Here is an 18913-nt window from a genome sequence, read left to right as displayed (position 1 = left end):
ACATAAGTGCAGTTGTTAATGTGGACAGTTTTACTGTGATTTTAACCTTTTTTAGTGCTTTTTCTGTGCTGAGTTGGCAAACATTTTAGACTTATGTATAGAGAGATGATGTAGTTCACTGAGTGTTTAACACAAAACTACATGATATTTTACTTGATTTATGAGAAACTTCAACTTTCTTGACTTGGAAAATTATCTTTTGAATTGACATCATATCATATGAGTAGTTCATGGCACAATTCAAGCAGGATCTAAAAATATTTCTCTCTCTCCAATGACTACCACACAAAGTTTTTCCCAAATAAGGTCCCATGGGGTCGATCCTTGTGGAACACCTTAAACAATTAAATGTGGACTTGGTGTGTGTATTTGTGAGCAACTACATCATCACCGCAGCCTCACAGAGAATGCAGTCTGATGACTCCATCATCTTGGCAGATGGATTTGAGAAAGGTGAGGAGGTGAAGAGTGTTTGCAAAGCAGGTGTCAGCATTTCGACATCACTGTACAGTGATCAGGAGGAGGCTGACACAAGAATGGTGTTGCATGCCATACATCTTTCAGAATCCTATTCTCACATCATTGTTAGGTGTGATGACACAGATGTGGAAGGACTGCTGATTTACTATGCAAGCAAAGGAATGTTTGGCTCGTCCATAGTGTACATGCATGCAGGCCATGGAATGAGAGAGAGATATGTCCCCATCAACACCATATCTCAAAAACTTGGAGAAGACATGTCAAGGTGTCTTCCAGCATGTCACGCACTCACTGGCTGTGACAAAACAAGCAGTTTATACAGGATAGGGAAGAATACAGCGTTTACCAAGCTCAAGACATATCTCAGTGAGCTCAAAGATCTGGCCCATTTTGGACTCTCTCCGTGCTTGGAAGCCTCTTTGCCAGTAGCAAGAGAATATGCACTCCTGCTTTATGGAAAAAAGAAAAAAGAAAATGGACGGATGTGCACTACCTTGGATGAACTGAGGTTCATACTTGCATCAACTACAGATGCAGCCTCTGCAAATCTGCCAAATCTGAACAACATGTACAAAGAGCAATGTACCAGAAAGCAATATGGTGTCACAGTCACATCCCTAAACCGCTGTTATGGAGTCCTATTGGCAAGTGATGGATCGTCTGCAATGAGGCCTTAAAACCAGTCCTGTTCACAAAACCCCCAGCACCTTCGGAGGTGAGAGACCAGGCACGTGCACACATAAGGCCCAAGGGGTGCTTGAGCCCCTGCCCTTTTTGCCTCGTATTATAAAGTGCCATTTTTGTGTGTTTTTTAATGAATACATAAAATCCTGTTGTGCAAAGAGATGTCAAAAAACGGCGGTATGAAAATAGCACGGTTATCTACCGTACTTATTTCCTCGTAATATGGTGTTGTGTGTGTGTGTGTGTGTGTGTGTGTGTGTGTGTGTTCTCTGTCCACTGCTCCGCTCTGTCCCATCAGCCTAAACTTCCTGCCAGAAAAGTCATAACCTCAACAATGTTTAGACTGTATTTATGACATTTTTTAAAGAAAACAGTGTTTTTTTTTTTAAAATAAGGACATTAGTGACCACAAACTTTTAGCTGTTTATATTATATATTAAAATATAGTGTTTTTCATACTCCACACCAGCTGGCGGCAGTAATATTCAGTGTAGCTGTTTGCCGAAAAATGACGATGTCTGACGTGTACCAATCGTTGTACCAATGATACCAGCATAGCCAATGAGAGTTCAGTAGAAAATGACGCAAGCCTTGAGATGTAAACAGCAACCGGTCGTGTGTCTGCTTTGGTTAAAACCAAATGAAGCTATAACTTAGACGACATCCTGTACAACTGTGTGCGTCTCATCTTCATCATCACATCACTACGGAAGTACGTGAGTTGTTTCTAACGTTCAGTTTGCTTGTTGTGTGTTTACCCGGTAAGGCCAGCTGCCAACACGTACCGGGTAGCTCAGTCGCTCACGTTAGGTGTGCGAATTTTTGCACATGTGTATTGCAACTGTCACAGTTTGCGTCAGGGCTGCTCATGCTGCCGCTGTCACACATGGAGAGGTTTAGCTAGCATGACGTGCTCACTGACGGTGCTGTCCTTGTTTCAGTCACCATGAGGCTCACGTCCCACAGTGCTGCTGCCCTGAAGTTGATCTTGTTGCTGTGCTGCTGTCACTTCATTATTGGCCAAAAAGTGAGTTCTACTAAGTGATTTTTTATTTTTTTAATGTCATAATCAGAGGAGTCATAAATAATAATAAAAAAACCCTTATGTATTGATTCCTATGTGTTAGTAAAGTCATCACTGGTGTTGAGCCAGGGAGTTAGTAACAGGCCGTCCTGCGTCTACTTATCAAGCTTACAGAGGTCCTGAATAAAGTCATTACAAGTGATATTCATCATTTAATATCGCGTTTGCAGCTAGGATTGACAGGATCAAAGGTTTACCTTTTAACTCATTGTTGATTGCTGATATTGTCATTTGTAATGAAACCAATATTATTACTTTAAAAACATGCAAAAAAGAAGTATTGACTACACTAGTGGTCTCAGACTTTTTACCGTACTGTACAGGATGAGATAATGTGTATGGCATCACGGCCTGCAGGATTTCTAGTTATGTTTTTAGTGACAATCTAAGACTATTGCTTTCAATGCTTCTGTCTGTTAAAGTCCAAACCTCCAGCAAGTTGTTGGTCACCAAAGATACAATGATTTTCTTTCTGTGTTTGCAGTCTGATTCTGCCTTAACTGTGGTGGAAAATAATGAGGGAGGAGGAAGAGAAGGCCGCGATGATGATGATGATCAAGAGGCGATAACAGTTGATGAAGATGAAGGAGATTTAGAGGTGGTCCAACCAACTGAGGAGTGGCAAACACTCAAGCCAGGTAATGAACATGAGTTACCGGTAATCTGTCGTTGTCAAGAAACATCTGGTTTGGTTTTAGACATACTGTGTGTGTGTGTGTGTGTGTGTGTGTGTGTGTGTGTGTGTGTGTGTGTGTGTGCGCAGGCCAGGCAGTGCCCAGAGGTGCCCACGTGAGACTGAATCTGCAGACAGGTCAGAGGGAGGTCAGACTGGGAGAGGAGCAGCTAAAATACTGGACACATGAACACAGGTGTGGGTCCACATCGCCTCGCTCTTAAAAATCCATACAAATTTTATTTCACCTATTAAATGTATTATTGAAACGGTACTGACGGAGTTCAAAGCCCCCACTGGCAGAGAAAAGCAAGTGGTAGGAACACAACAAGAAATTGATATCAGAACAGCAGTAAAAGTGTGTCTCTGCAGGGACAAAGAAGAGATCCAGACCTTGTTCAATCCTGATGAACTGAAACGGGCCATGAAGAAGATAAAGGAGGATTCGAACTCAGTGAGCACAGACCAACAGGTAACAGCATGTACTAATACTAATCTCCCACCTCTTAGTCTTTTGCTTAGGTTACTATTATGGTCCTCTCTGGTCTATGCAGAAACTTTAAGATTCAAAAACTTTGTAAGAAAAGTCGATTTTTGAGTTCCATTCTCAACTCGCAATTCTCAACTCGAGTTGGCAATGGAATGACCCCTCTATGTACGTCTCCCAATACCACGTGCCCAAATACACAAGTGTCTCTGTGACCTGTAAACTCACTCCACCTTGTTTCTATGGATCAGAGTCTTTATGTAACAAACCCTAACATGTCAAACTGAACAGATATTTCTCTGATGAGCTAATGTTGGTTTAACTATCAATTCCTGTATATTCAATACAGTTCAGGTATACAAAAAAAAATTACAGTAACAGCTGCCTCATCTTTGTGAACTATGTGGATATTAAGGCTCTGGTAGCTTGCCAAACCAACGTTCTGTCTTTAAACACATAATTCACATCAAATCAATTTTATTTATACAGCCCAAAATCACCACATTCCCTCAATGGGCTTTACAATCTGTACAGTGAACGACAGCCTTAATAAAAAAAAAAGAGGAGGAGGAGGAGGCTCTAGAGAGTGAGAGACTTCTCTGTGAATATGACTGTTTTTGCATTGTTATTAAAACTGGCTGTATTTTGACGTGTCCACATTATCATCGAAAGCATGCAGAGAAGAGAGCAGCTCCACACCATGCACGAAGATCCTCCGTTACAGCCGAATAAACCAGCACTACACATCATTGATATGGCCATTTCTCGCTGTTAATTCACTCCAAACAGATTCACGTATGTGGCTCACCCAGACATAGGACTAGGGACTGCCAGAGTAAAGTCTGGGTAAAGCTGTAGTTATTAAGCATGTTTGAGGGAAACTATATAATATTGACAGTACAGTTTGTGTCCCTCTTTTGCACATTCTTGACGCACCAAGAAAAACATATATATTTAAGTAAAAGTTATATTTAATGATATTTTATTTAAAGTTCATACTGAATCCAAAAAGAAGTGCGTGTGCATTTTAATAAAAAAAAAACACATCACACTCAAACAGTACTCTTCTGTGTCTCTTCTGTACTTTCTTTGTGTTTGCAGGACTCTGTGGTTTCTAAATATCGTCCCCTGGAAGAATTAAAGAGAGACATGGCTCAGCTTGAGGTGTTGGTGGAGACGGATGCCCAGGTACATCAGTCTGTATTTGAAATTAAGGTCTTCACAGTCAGTCAGTCAAGTTGGAGAGCATCCTTACTAAGGGTATCAAACATAAGCTTGTTTGTTATTGCAGTACTGGCACAAAGTTAACTGAAAATATAGGATAAAGGTTTTTTAGTTGTGAAGCAGCTGCAGGAAGTGTTGTCATGATCAACTGTCAGCTGTATTTCCGTTTCTTAATCTAAATGAGGTGTGTTGTGGTTTGAAGATCATGAAGCGCATGCTGGAGCAGTTGAACAGCAGCAAGTCTTCTACAGAGCAGAGGCTGAACGTCCTGCTGGAGCTGGAGTACCTGGTCCATCAGGTAACACGGAACACATCTGAACATTCCACTTTCAAACCTCTCTGAAGAATGTTAGTTTACAGATGTGGTTCCAACTTTGTGTGTGTGTTTGTTAGGTGGATAACGCTCAGACCCTGTGTTCGATGGGGGGTCTCCAGTTCATTCTACAGGGTCTGAACAGCTCTGACTTCAGATTACAGGAGAGCTCTGCTTTTGTCCTGGGATCTGCTGTGGCTAGGTATGAACAGCCACATGTTCTTTTACCTTAGACATGTCTGCAAGGTAAATCACCACATAAATTGATGGATGTAATGTTTTCACTTCCACTTAAATTGGTGTTTGTAGTGTACATTTCAGTGTTTGGATATAGCAAGAAGAGTCTCCAAAGTGTAGACAGATAAACATGGAAAACCTTCAAAAATCTAAAAGTAATAGAAAATTCATTATTATCTCAGCACTGGTCAGACCACCTGAGTAATGAATCAGGGCCTGTATTCACAAAGACTTTTATCTTAACGTTAGGAGTACTCCTAAATCGGACTAAAAGTTTTTATGTGGGAGTTGTTTCTTAAGAGTAATTCACAAAGCCGCTGAGACCTACTTTTAGTTATGAAAACAGTGAACTCCTAAACTAGAAGTAACTCTCTGTTGCTATGGATGACGTCATTTTATAAGGACGCACTTAGAGGCGGTGACAACGGTGATTGGTTGTTGAGTGACAGGGCAGCCCATTGAAAAGTCATTTAGGCTGCGCAATGCATGAAGTGAAAATAAGGAAGTTCCCTACAAGCCCATGACAAAGCCTATGAAAAGATATTGGATAAAGAAATGTATTTATGGGGAGAATTAAGTGCACCCCCCACCCCCCGCCGAACAAAAACGCTTCGGACAAAAATGACAAATTAGAAGATGAATAAAAAAACGGCAATAAATAAAAACGGCATTTGCTCGAAAAGCTGCATCAAACCACTCTCCATTAAAATTCGGGAATCATGTGTTGATCCGGGCCATTTCCCAACAATGTCCAGTAGGCTATATTGTAATGTGTGTCAAAGACAATTTGTGTATGGATGGAATGCAAGCCCTATTCGCACGGGACTAGTATAACCTGGGGACCTCCAGTAATTTGTAATAATTGCGGAGGTCGTCTGTGGTCTTAATCCCGTGCGAATCTGCCATGTCTGGAATTTGTAAAGTAAAAATTCCACTGCAAATTACCTATCATATTTCACCAAACACAGAGTTCATGTGATAATATTAGTCCTGTGCGAATTGGCATCTCTGTGATTTGGGGTCGTTTTTTGTTTTTCTTAAGGTTTTTTGTGTTTTCCACCTTTTTTCTGCCTTTTTCCCGGTCAAGAATTATGGAGGCTGCTTTGGGAATTATAAATGAAAGTTTTGACAGCATTTTGGGTGCAAATTCAGGAGGCTCATCAGAAGAGCGAAATCTCGAATGATGATTAGATGGATTACATGCAAGGCAGCATGCGGTAAGGAACATTTTTCCATCTTTCAACAGACTCACCAGTTATTATATTAAAAATATCCATATCTAACCGTTGTGCTGCTCCAACAAGGGCTCCGGTGCGATGGACCCGGGGGATAATGTCAGTAAATCCGAGTTAAAACACAGACTTCGCTTATCCTGTGTGAATGCGCCGCACGAAACATGGATGTGGTGGGATAAATTCTAAATCACTTAAGGTCTCCAGGTAATACTAGTCCCGTGCGAAGAGGTGCATTTCCCCCGTATATACCGGAGTGTTGCCAAACATTTTAACTCCGGCGTTATTGGATTGTTTCGGTTGGTTGGGAACGTTATTGCGTCCCTCACCAACTCATCCACAACTTCAATCCCTTCACGGTCCATTCGACATCGTTTTAATAATTCCCTGTCATTTAGCGTCTCCAAAACATTCAGCTGTGACCAGGTCTTAGCGAGTTAGGAGTCCTCTGGACTCCTTCTAAGGTCTCCAAGATGAAGGTGCTACTTTTAGGCTTAAAATTTTTTGTGAATAACTCTTATTTTCAAAAATTAGGAGTCCTAAAGTTATGATTGACACGCCCATTATTTTTAGGAGTTGCTCCTAAATTCGCCTGTTAGGAGCTACTTTTAGCCTTAAGATTCTTTGTGAATACGGGCCCAGGTTTGAATGGTTAAAGTTGGACAGCACGAGGCATATGCATATGTTTTTTTATATTTATCGATGTCGATAATTATCACGATATACAGTATATTTTAACAATTATAATAATAATAATGTCACATTTTCAGGTTTAAGATTTTCTCCTTAGGACAGAACCCCCCCCCCCCCCCCCCCCCCCCAAAAAAAAAAAAAAAAACAGGTTAATTATGGTTTATAAAATACAATTATCTATTGTCCAAATAACGAAAGTGTTATGACCTTTCTTCGGTACAAGTTCTTCGTCTTTGTCAGTTTCCTCGCACTCAGTTTGGCTAGTCAGATCGCTCATTTTCTTTTGTCAGCTCAACACACAGGTGCTCACCGTCATTCTGAGTTGTTGTGAATGTGAGGGGCCAGAAACATGCATCCACCAAATGCATTTGATTCTCTGCTGTGCAATTGGTTGTTGGTGTGGTGTTTTTCGAAGAGGAGGAAAAACGGACTCAAAAAAGCTGTACTGAAAATAAACGTCATCTGTGATTCTGTTCCCCAGTAACCCTGTGGTTCAGGTGAAGGTTGTGGAGAGTGGTGCTCTGCAAATGCTCTTAACCATACTGGCCACTACACAACCAGTCAGAGTAAAGAAGAAGGTACTTATACATCTGCCCATTACAGTGTCAAAAGAGTGCACACAAGCAAATGCAGTTCAGCAGTAATGTTTTCTGTCTGTGACTGTCCTCTTTTATCAGGTCCTGTATGCAGTGGCCTCCCTCTTACGTCACTTCCCCTATGCACAGCATTACTTCCTGTCACATGGAGGTATGCAGGTCCTGTCAGAGCTGTTCAGGGCAGATGGAGGCGGGGTTCTGCGTACCCGCATCGTTACCATGTTGTATGATCTGATCAGCGAGAAGGTACAACAAACAAACAGTATTTAGGTTAATCTAGGAGCTTAAATCTCATGAAGGATGACTGTCAGGGTTCTACTGGCCCTGGGGATGCAGAATATGACTTCTCGGATGATGCTCGTCTCTCCTGCTCCACCAGGAGCTGATCTCTCAGGCAGGTCTGGATCCAGTGCTAGATGCCTCCCATGAAGAGCGGGTGCGTCAGTACTCGGAGGTGTCCTTGCAGAGGGAGCTGCTGGAGAAGGGCTGGTGCAGTCTTGTCCCACAGCTGCTGGAGTCCACTGAGCATGACTACAGAGAGAAGGTGGACTATAATGAAGATGAAAAGCAAATCAGATGTTAAAATGTAACATATTTTATAATAGTTTCAATACCAAGTTGAAGCAGACAACCCTTAAAGGTCCCAAATGGTTGAATTTGATTTCTGTGTTTTTTTACACTGCTCAAAACAATGAAGGAAACACTTATTTGTCACAGCATAACACCAAGTCAGTTAAACTTCAGGGATATCAATCTGTCCATTTAGGAAGAAAAAGTGATTGTGATTCAGTTTCACCTGCTTTGGTGCAAATGAAAGTGACATGTGCAGGCCCTAAAAAGGAATGGTTTTACATATGGTGGCCACAGACAATTGCTCTCTCCTGATCCTTCCTGACTGATTCTTCTCTAGTTTTGTGTTCTGTTAGTGTCCTTGTCATTACTGATAACATGAGGTGAAAAACGATAGAGATGCACAAAACCCATATTTAAATAATAAGCTGTCAGGATGGCTGTGGGTGCTTTGGCAGAGCTTTTGTGGAAACAATGCCTGCTCTGACCTGTGATTGTTGACAATTTAGGGGAAGACTAGGTTCTTAGTATAGGGGGGCCTTAAAGAGACACAACAATGAAGCCTTTAGAGAGAGGGCAAATACAGATACTGCAGCAATGGACAGTATAATAACATGTTTTATGAACATAAAAGCATGTTAACATTTTCTAGTAGAAGTATGAACCTGAAAAAAAGTCTATATTCAATGATATTTCAAAGTTCTAGCTTCCATTTGGTGTCTTATGTCTGAGTGAAACGAGAAAGGCAGACCAGGCGTTATTTTGGGAAGTATTTGATTAGATTTTTTAAACTGGTTGGATAGCAGTAGCTATCAGGGAGAGATGGACAAAGCCCATCGTGTGCTCCATAAGAATGTGTGAGCACGTCATATTTTGCCTTACAGGATGAAAATATGACTGGATTTTAATATCAGAATACAACTTTTTAAAAAATGTTTGCAAAGTAACATCAGGAATGTAATCTAGAATTGTGAAAAAAAGGAATTTTTTTTTTTAATTTCAGCTCGAAAATGAACTTTGTTGTAAGTGTTTGTGTCACTTTTCCTCCAGGCTCTGCGGGCTTTGTTGGCGATGTCTCCAGTGTGTTTGGAACAGTACCACTCAGACAGCCTTCTGCTGGGCTCTCTGCTCTCTCTTAGAGACCAGTACGAGGAAATGATCCAGTCACAGATGATTCTCGGAGAAGAGAACAGCTACTTTGCAGAAATCTTAGAACTTATAGATGATCTGCAAGTCAAAATAAAATGATGAGACAGTTGTACAGCCTGGCGTTTTATATTGCCCTCTACTGCCAAGAGGAGAACACAGACTAACAGACTTCAGGCATGAAACAAGTGCACCAACCGCAGAAGAACAAAGCTCTTAAGATAGGAGTCAGCTGCATGCAAGACATGGACATACTTTCTACACAGCTGCTGGACTGAGTCTATAGATCCTGGATCCATAGGTTGGTCAGTTTGAACTTGAGCAACTATGATTTCATTTTTGGCCTTTGAACGTTTGTTGAGGTTGGTGGAGATTTTTTTAAATTTTATTATTTTATTTGAAGAATAAATGCATTATTTTAAAATCATTGTGTTTGTATGTATTTGGTGGGTAATTGTTTTGGGGTTCTTCTGTAGGGTTATCTTGCAATAAAACTAGAAATAATGTTGTTGGAGGCTGACACTTTAATAGGTGTAATTACACTATGTACAGTGCATTCAGAAAGTATTAAGACCCCTTCACTTCTTTCACATTTTGTTATGTTGCAGCCTTATGCTTCAATACAACATAATGACAAGGCAGGGACAGAATTTAAGAAATGTTTGCAAATGTATTAAAAAGTAAAAACTAAACTATCACATTGAAAAAAGTATTCAGACCGGTTACTCTGTAGTTAGTTGACAGCGATTACAGCATGGACTAATCTTGGGTATGACGCAACAAGTTTTGCACACCTGGATTTGGGGATTTTCTGCCGTTCTTCCCTTCCCTCCTAAGCACTGTAAGGTTGGATGGGGACCATAAGTGGACAGTCATTTTCAGATCTGTCCAGAGATGTTCAATTGGGTTCAAGTCAGGGCTCTGGCTGGGTCACTCAGCGACAGTCACAGAGTTGGGTCATTGTCCTGTTGGAAGGTGAACCCTGAGGTCGTGAGCGCTCTGGACCAGGTTTTCATCAAGGATATCTCCGTACTTTGCTCCGTTCAGCTTTCCCTCAACCCGAACCAGTCGCCCAGTCCCTGCCGCTATTAAACACCCCAAAGCATGAAGATGCCACCAGCGTGTGTCACCATTCGGATGGTATTGGGCGGGTGATGAGCGGTGCCTGGTTTCCTCCTGGCATGATGCTTAGAACAATCTTGGTTTCATCAGACCAGAGAGACTTGTTTCTCACAGTCTGAGGATCCTTAAGGGACTTTTTTGCAAACTCCAAGCAGGCTTCTGTGTGTCTTTCACTGATAGACATCTGTCTGACCACTCTGTCATAAAGCCTAGATCAGTGGGGTGCTGCAGTAATGGTTGTCCCTCTGAAAGTTGGGTTTTTGCAAAATGATGAAAATTACAATATGCCCAAGTGCAATATCCGAATTGCAAGAACTAGTGTAAAATGTGCTACAAAACAATGTTTTAATGAAATGTAGTAGTGCTGCAGAGATGCCCTGGCCTACAAAGCTTGTTCTCCAGCTGTAATAAAACATGTTTGTTTAGCAGCGACTGGGAGTAATGACACATCATCATGATTTGACTAGTTCTTCCAATGACAGTGAAAAATGGTGTGGAGTAAAAATGTAATCATCAATAATAACATGATTTATCGCAGTCTCTGTCAAAATAATCACATCATTTTTGAGCATATCGTGCAGCCCTAATGTCCAATCAATTTACCACAGGTGGACTCCGGTCAAGGAGGAGAAACATTTTAGAGATGATCAAGAGAAATGGATGCAGCTGACCAACATTTCAAGTGTCATATCAAAGGGTCTGAACACAAAGTGATATTTCAGTTTTTCCTTTTGAATAACTTTGCAAAAATTTCAGACCATTTTGTTTTTCGCTCTGTCATCATGTTGTTCTTGTTCAGTTAGAACAAGAAGTGTATTAATATCAGTAATTGTTCTACACTACAGACTATATAAGGTTAACAGCAAGTAGATTCATAAACATGTCCTTAGGCAGAGTAAGGATAGTGTGGTGTATCGATGCTTTTATTCTGAAACAACCAACGGAAATAGCGTGTGTACGTTAATACAGTGAGAGAGAGGAAGCTAACATCATCTAGCTACAAACTACGAGACGGCGTTAATATGCAAACAGACCAAAACAACGGCCGTCCACCTAATATATTGTGTAGTGCGTGGACTTCGAGTTACTTTGGTCACTTCGAGATAACAACTGGACTGTTTCAGTATTTTAAAAAGCAAGCTGCCAGCTGGTAAGAGGTTAAAGGGACAGGCTGTGTTTACATTTGTTAGCATTATAGCAGCTAGTAGAGTGTTACCCATTAAATTGATTTCAGTGATTCCTTTCCAGCGCAAACTGGATGTTAGTACACTGCGGATAGGATTTATGTGTTAATATTTAAGGTTTTTTTATAATTTTTTTTATTTCGTATGAATGTGGAAATTGTAAAAAGTAATCACTTAAATTTAGGATTGAAATGTTTAGTCTAACGTGATACATGTAGCTAGTCGGTAGCTAGTTTGTTGATATTTAAACATGTCTGCATAATGTCTTTTTGTGTGGTTGGTTGGAGAACTTGACCTCAGATACACTGCTTGTTATCAATAGTGTATTACTGTTGACAGGTGTGTTAATGAATAGTGATGGAGTCGTCTCAGAGGGACAGGCTGTCGGTGCTGGTGGAGGAGCTGACCACATCAGGACAGCCACAGCTCAACCAGGACAAGATGAAGGAAATCAAAAAGATCTGCAAGTATGTCACTCACTTGAAAGACACATGCCTCCTCTGACAGACCATTCTGTCACAAGTAACTGTGTACCATGGAGGGCTGAGAGTAAGCTGAATTACAGGTTATTTCACATACTAGTTCCTTGTCTAAAATAAGGCAAAACTTGACAATGATATTTTAAACACTGATACACAGTTGCCATATAGTTGTGACTGAATGCAGTTCTGAATCCTCTTAAAATAATTCTCAGAAAAAGACAATTTACTGTCACAGCAAAACACTCAACTACCCATTGTTTAAGAGACTTACGAGTCCCAAAGGTCCCAGGTCCACTGTGTGGTACCTTTCTTTATTTTAAATTTGTTTAGTAATATCTAGGCCTGCACAATTAATCAAAACATTATCAAAATTGCAATCAAGTCAAGTGCAATATTCAACTAACTAACTTTTTGATGAAGGCTAAATGTGTGACAAAACAGCTTTCTAATGAGGTACTGTAGAGCTGGAGATATGTCCTGACCTACAAATTATGTTCTTCAGATGTACGATAACAAGTTTGTTTGATACAGCTCCCAAATAATGTCCTATCATTCAATAGATTCAAAAAGCTTTTTCAGTGAAAATGAAATTTATGATCCAAAATTGTTTTTAGAATACATCATAATCACAAAATCCATGAAAACAACTTTGAGACATCAGTGTTTCCCACACAATGACTAATTTGTGCCAGTGCGCCACAGAATCACCGCCGACGACCACATATTGCGTTTTTGAATTATTGATTTTTTTTAACGCTACTTAAAAACGCAGCATGTTCGCTTGACTGCATTTCCTTTCCCGACTCTCCCTCCGTCTCAATGTCACTCACGCGTCTCACACACAACGCCCCACCTCTCCGTGCAGCTGGATAATGGACTTCTTCACAAGCAAACCCCAGGGAGTACAGATTGGCAGTCGCACCTGCTCACCATTAGTGCTCAGCACCAGAGCCTCCTAGGACTTTGTGCTTGGCCTCCATGCAGACGACAACAGCAATGACTGGCCAACTTTTATAGAGGAGCAAGAAAGAAAGCATAGAAAGCATCCTGACTGGAAACTTAACGAACTGGCATGGCTAGTGCGCAGCCTAAGACTGGAAGGCTCTGCAGCGGATTTTTAAAACCTGCCGAGAAAATTACTGGTACCCATCTACAGAGCATTAGTGACACCTATTAGTTAGAGATTTCTGCACAGAGCCCAAAGGATTCTAAAAGACAACACCCAGCCCATCACAGTCTGTTCACCCTGCTGCCATCTGGAGAAAGATAAAGTATCCGCTGCTGTACCACCAGACTAGAGAGCAGCTACATTCCTCAGGCTGTGAGACTCCTCAATTCATCATCAACACCCCATTTTATAAAATAGATAGCTTTGTTTTTTGTGAACATTGTGTTTTAAAAAAATGACAAGTTACAGCATTGTTCTTTTGTTATTTATTTTTCTTGATTACTCAATCAAAAGGGTTGAGTGGACACACGGCACTCAACTACAAGATAAGCATTTCCTATGGGAGTAAAACATTTTCTAATTGGTTGTACCCCTGATTTTGTCTTTTGGAAGTTGAAATTAAAACATGCATATTGTTAGCACTCAGTGGCAACACGTGATCTATATTTGTACAAAGCACTTGTGAGCCACATGAAATGAAGCAAAAAATGGTAAAGAAATAATCATACATATGTTGTTATATGGAACTGAATGAAGAATCAATGATATATCTTCACTTGATGTCTCTCATTCTTCCCAGGGTGTCGAATGACTGCCTAGACCATGTGTACCACTCAGTGATGTCACAGCTAAGCCAAGAACATGCTGAGGTCCGACTGTCTGCCTTCCAGATAGCCACTGAGCTCTTTACCAGATCACATCACTTCAGAATGCTGCTAGTGGACAATTTCCAGGTACTGGCATTACGTAGACATGTAGTTCATCTCAGGTATTTCTTTATGTCGTGTACAAAATTACATCGCCTAATTGTACAGCATTAAAATTTGTAGCATAGTTTTCATTTGTTTCCTTGGGAGTGTAAGCTTTGAAAGTTTAGATGAATTTTAGAATTTTCATTTATTAAATGTAATAGTTTCTGTTTCTGTTAGGGATGCTGTTGACAGGACAGCTCTTGCAAATATGTCTTCAAGTATGTCATTTTCCAATCCCTTTTCTTTTCTTGCACTGTCTCTCTCAATCCTTCCTCTCCTGCAGGAGTTTTTGGAGCTGACTGTAGAGACTGACTCAGAGCAGCCCCTCCCCCCTCCTAAACAAGTAGCCAGGAAACTGAGGTCACTGGCCATCCAGACTGTCCAATCATGGCAAGCCTCATATGGGACGGCCTATAAGAAATTAGCTCTGGGCTACCACTTTCTCAAACAGGTCAAGAAGGTGAGAGGGTGGTTAACCAATATAATAATTGTTTTTCTTTCATTTTGTGAATACCCATGATATACATTCGTAAGAAAAAAATATTTTTTAATCCCATTCCCAAAGATGATGATGGTGATTGTTGGGGAAAAATATAATTCTCCCTGGTCATTCTGTCTCCATACAATAGGAGGTCATGCGTATCTTGTACAGACGTTAAAGTCTGGGTGAGGATAGTGACTATTGCTTTACGAGCAATCTTCTCATAGTCTCTGCAAGCTAGATACTCAAAGCTATTGTAGATATGTCTGCTTTACACCATTTTATCTGACGCTTTGCATTGCACTTGCTGATGTATGGCTTGGATGCAGCTGCTCAGCCATGGAAACCCATTCCATGAAGCTCTCTACACACTGTTCTTGAGCTAATCTGAAGGCCACATGAAGTTTGGAGGTCTGTAGAACCAGTCTGCATGCCTAGGTCCTTGCTTTTATACACCTGTGGCCATGGAAGTGATTGGAATACCTGATTTAAATTATTTGGAAGGGTGAGTGAATACTTTTGGCAATATAGTGTATGAACATGAAAATGTAGTTTTTGGCCCCTTTAGCCCACAAGCCATATTTGGAAGTTGAACTTCCTTCACGTTCACACCATGGCTGCAGCTGGATATACTTGGATGGAGGAGCGAGGACAAGAGAAAGCAGATCTGAATGCAACCAATGTTTACCATGCTCACTATCTGAGTTTAGTGTGTTAGCATGCTGACATTTACTAGGTATTTGGTCATAAACTAAAGTATTAGGTACATTTTGACTTAATTAGGCCATTAGTTGATATGAATCTGCTATGTGAACTATTAGTCCTTTCCCCTGCTACTATTACTGTTTACTTGGAATGTGTTTCCCATGTCACGGTCCACTTGTGAGTGATGTTTCCATATTATCAGGTAGACTTCCAGGATGCTGAGGCCAGGACAGTAGCAGAGAGGAGGAGGATAGAGGAGAGACAGAGGAGAATGGAGACGATTTACAAAGAGAGAGTCGAGGCAGCTTCCAGAGACATGGATGGTAAATATTACATTGTTCAACACCACTCCTGCTAGTCATAATAATAATGGCAGTAGTAAGGACAGGAGATTTTGTTGATGAAGGTTATCAGTCATCAAGTGCATGAAGGTCATGGTAATTCGAGGTGCTATGTTGAAGGCAACTGGACTTGTTTCATTTTCTTGAAGACATTTCACATCTCATTCAAGAGGCTTATTTAGTTCTCACTTACTGGAGGGGAATTGCATGCTTTTAAACTCTGTGTGGTAATGTCCTAGTGTGCTGAAAACAATGTAAAGATCTTGGCCAGAGGAGTCAGATGGTTTGAAAGAGGAATGAAAGAATCTCGAACAGAGGAGATGGCCTATGACACTACCTGTCACTTACCTACATTGTGGTACTTAGTTCCATCTCACCTAACCAGAAGATGAAAGCCATTTGGGTCAACGACCTACAAGTGGTCCTAACGACTCTGAAAATCAGAGCTCATTTGTGTCCTTAATGACTCTGTAAGGACACTCCCACACATAGTTAAAATCCTGCAACTCCCCTCCAGTTAGTTAGAAGCGAAGAAGCCTCTTGGATGAGAGGTGAAACGTCTTCAAGAAAATGAAACAAGTCCAGTTGCCTATGATACAGCCCTTAGGGCAAATGATTTTGATATTGTGAAGAACTGGACTGGAGCAAAAATGTTTTGACTCATTTTGTCCCAGTGTGACAGTCCAACATTCTCCCCAAAGTATTTCTTGTTTGGCAGTTTCATGAGCAAAGTAAAAAAACAACATATTTTTATAAATCTAATTTTATGAATATGGGCCGACATTTTGTCTGTCATTTTTTATGTTTGTTTTAAATTGGGTAGCATAGAATGATTTGTATATAAAAAAAAACTCTAAATCGGGTGCTGAAAAACAAAAACTTGCATCAAAATGTGTCTTTTTTATGAAATATCAGTAAAACTTGTTATTTCTTTGTCAGAGTCATACCAGGAAATTCAGTCAACGCTAACCGAGATGGAATCCTGCATGAGCCTGCTTCTCCCAGAGTTTAACCTGACAGACAACCTGACCACCAGTAGTAGCCCTTCAAACATCCAACCAGCCGATGATTGTCCATCAGCTGGTGAACAGCCATGCTGCAGCAAAGATGTGAGGGATGACTGGAGAGAGGGAATGATACAAGAGAGAGAGGAGGGCTTGGAAGAAAAGAAAAGAAATCCTGAGGAAAAGAGAGGGAAAGAAGAAAAAGGAATGACAGGGGAGAAGAGGATCCACAGGGAGGAGATAAAAGAGAAGGAAGTGAAGGAGAGTTCTGAGGATGAGATAAGGGAGGATAACGAGAGGAGAGAGGAGAAGGGGAAGAAGAAGACACAAAAGGGGGAAGATAAGAAGGTACAGATGGTGACAACACAAAGGGAGGGGATGGAGGAGGAGGAAGACTGTGAAGAAGAGGAGGAGGAAAATAGTGAAGAGGAGGAAGATGCTGATGAGGAAGACTTGTTTATTCGTAACTCTGGGCTCATCTCTCACTCCTACAGTCTGGACCTGAACATCAGCCCTGGTGGGTGCAACTAACTGAAGTGACACATCATCAATTGAACCCACACATTATAATGCTTTTAATACTGTAACACAACATATTCTAGCTTTGTGAAGCCGATAATGTTCAGTTTTGTTGATGTGTTGATTCCATGTGGGGAGGTACAAAATATGAGACACGTTTCAGCAGATTGTAATACAAATACAGCACTACAAACTATATACCTCTAAATACTCAAACAGCACTTCTGACATGTTCATTATCTCATAATGGAACATTACAAATGTACTATGTTTCTTCTTTTGTTTATTTTTTTTATTTTTTATACATTAAGCTAGGTATTCCTAATCAACTAGCATCTTAGGGCACAACGTTTTTGAAACTGTAAAGTACTGTCAGTGAGCACAGAATGTTATGTCAGATTCATAATCTTGAATCGGAATACAGTGCTCTTTATCTTATCACACATCATACCGTCTACAACTCAGTGAAACTGGTACTCTGCATTTGACCCATCTTGAGGTATCGGTGGGCACAGGTTAATCCTCGCACCCGGGGACCACCTCCAGATCTTAGCCAGTATCTTTGGTCGAGGGCACTGACTGGAGAATTTAACCTGGTGTGCATGTTCTGATGGGGGGGTGAAACCGGAGTACCTAGTGTGTAATCCATGTAAGAGAACGTGCAAACTCTGCACAGCAAGGCCCTGCCCCAACAAGATTCACAACCAGGACTACTGTGCTGTTTGGAACAGGGCTAACCACTGCACCAGCATGCTGCCTTTTTATTATGATTATTTATTCTCTGCTCAGATAGTTCCTCATTTAGATAATTCTAGACTCTTTATTTAGGCTTAGTCCTTTTGTCTCCAACAATCTTCTTGTGTTTAAAAAAAATGTATGGGACCTACTGGTGGCTAAGACGTTTTAAGCTAATAATAAAGGGGAAAAATGCCCCAAAATGGAAAGAAGAATAATAACATTTGAGAACTTTTGCTTAATCATACTACAAGCAATATTCAACTGGTAATTAAACAGACTCAGTTTAATACTGATGCTGATATATAACCCATATAACCAAACAAGACTGTCAATGAGAAGATTGGCTATTTCAGAGGTTTAAAAAAATCATTTTACCACATAGGGTTACAGAACGACTTGTAGGTTGCATGCTACAAAAGGACAAAAAAACAAGAATTTTGTACCCTTTGATTCTTTTTCCATGGCCGTTTCATTGAGGCCTGTAAAGATCAGTTTAATCCAGAAATCTAATCACATATTGTGAATGTGTATAATAAATGAAAATCTTACAGCATGAATGTTTGACCCAACACATATACTGGAAATTCATCAAGCTGTGTTAATCAGCATAAAGTAAAATTAGTGAGAATGTTTCCAGGGCCTTCATGACACCAGGCTGTTCTTAAGGCTGGTTACTGTGCAAGCTTATTAATTAAGTGGTATCAGTCTATAAATTCTATGTAATCAGTAATTATTCACTAGGGATGAAATGCTTAATTGCTGTATTGGTAAAGTGTTCTTTTTTAAATGTATCTTCCTTCCTCTTACAGGTCTTCAAGTTAAGGAGACAGAGGATAACGAGGCAGTTGTTTCCACAGTGATAGACCTCCATAAACTGATCAAAACAAAACACCTTCCAGCTGTGCATGGCTGGGTTCAGGTACAAACACACGGGGCTCAAATATGTAGACATGGCATTGGTTACTACATTAAAGAGGATCATTGGAACTTTTGTGTTG

General features: G+C 40.5%; 2 protein-coding genes across 5 annotated transcripts in view; both read left to right on the top strand.

Annotated features, from left to right (window-relative positions):
- Positions 1–1735: 1735 nt before the first annotated feature.
- sil1 (SIL1 nucleotide exchange factor) lies at positions 1736–9933 on the top strand. 4 transcript variants are annotated; one of them, XM_030395302.1, is made up of 12 exons: positions 1736–1876; positions 2106–2191; positions 2733–2886; positions 3012–3117; positions 3294–3393; positions 4510–4596; positions 4835–4930; positions 5026–5147; positions 7589–7685; positions 7785–7949; positions 8083–8247; positions 9324–9933. In XM_030395302.1, the coding sequence occupies exons 2-12, from the start codon at positions 2111–2113 to the stop codon at positions 9519–9521; spliced, it is 1371 nt and encodes a 456-aa protein (XP_030251162.1). In that variant the 5' UTR covers positions 1736–1876; positions 2106–2110; the 3' UTR covers positions 9522–9933. The 4 variants fall into 4 exon arrangements, with proteins under 4 accessions (XP_030251162.1, XP_030251163.1, XP_030251164.1 ...); XM_030395303.1 differs by having other exon boundaries at positions 1736–1880; XM_030395304.1 differs by lacking the exon at positions 2106–2191.
- Positions 9934–11493: 1560 nt separating this feature from the next.
- Positions 11494–18913, top strand: part of uvssa (UV-stimulated scaffold protein A) — a 53218-nt gene continuing 45798 nt past the window's right edge. Inside the window, exons 1-7 of the mRNA XM_030397115.1 lie at positions 11494–11691; positions 12065–12192; positions 13956–14109; positions 14411–14587; positions 15516–15636; positions 16594–17175; positions 18725–18834. Of these exons, the coding sequence (XP_030252975.1) occupies positions 12083–12192; positions 13956–14109; positions 14411–14587; positions 15516–15636; positions 16594–17175; positions 18725–18834 (1254 nt within the window). The 5' untranslated portion in view covers positions 11494–11691; positions 12065–12082. The remainder of the gene's footprint in view (positions 11692–12064; positions 12193–13955; positions 14110–14410; positions 14588–15515; positions 15637–16593; positions 17176–18724; positions 18835–18913) is intronic.

The sequence above is a fragment of the Sparus aurata genome, chromosome 18, assembly GCF_900880675.1.
Source record: "Sparus aurata chromosome 18, fSpaAur1.1, whole genome shotgun sequence".
In the NCBI taxonomy this organism is placed as follows: Eukaryota; Metazoa; Chordata; class Actinopteri; order Spariformes; family Sparidae; genus Sparus; species Sparus aurata.
Note: the sequence above shows the minus strand (reverse complement) of the source record. Positions and strands in the feature narration are given on the sequence as shown.

Excerpts from the sequence above, each read along its gene's own strand:
- sil1 (XM_030395302.1), top strand. The coding sequence starts at position 2,111 with ATGAGGCTCACGTCCCACAGTGCTGCTGCCCTGAAGTTGATCTTGTTG. Across the intron at positions 2,887-3,011 it reads GTGGCAAACACTCAAGCCAG|GCCAGGCAGTGCCCAGAGGT; the intron begins GTAATGAACATG and ends GTGTGTGCGCAG. Across the intron at positions 5,148-7,588 it reads CTGGGATCTGCTGTGGCTAG|TAACCCTGTGGTTCAGGTGA; the intron begins GTATGAACAGCC and ends TCTGTTCCCCAG.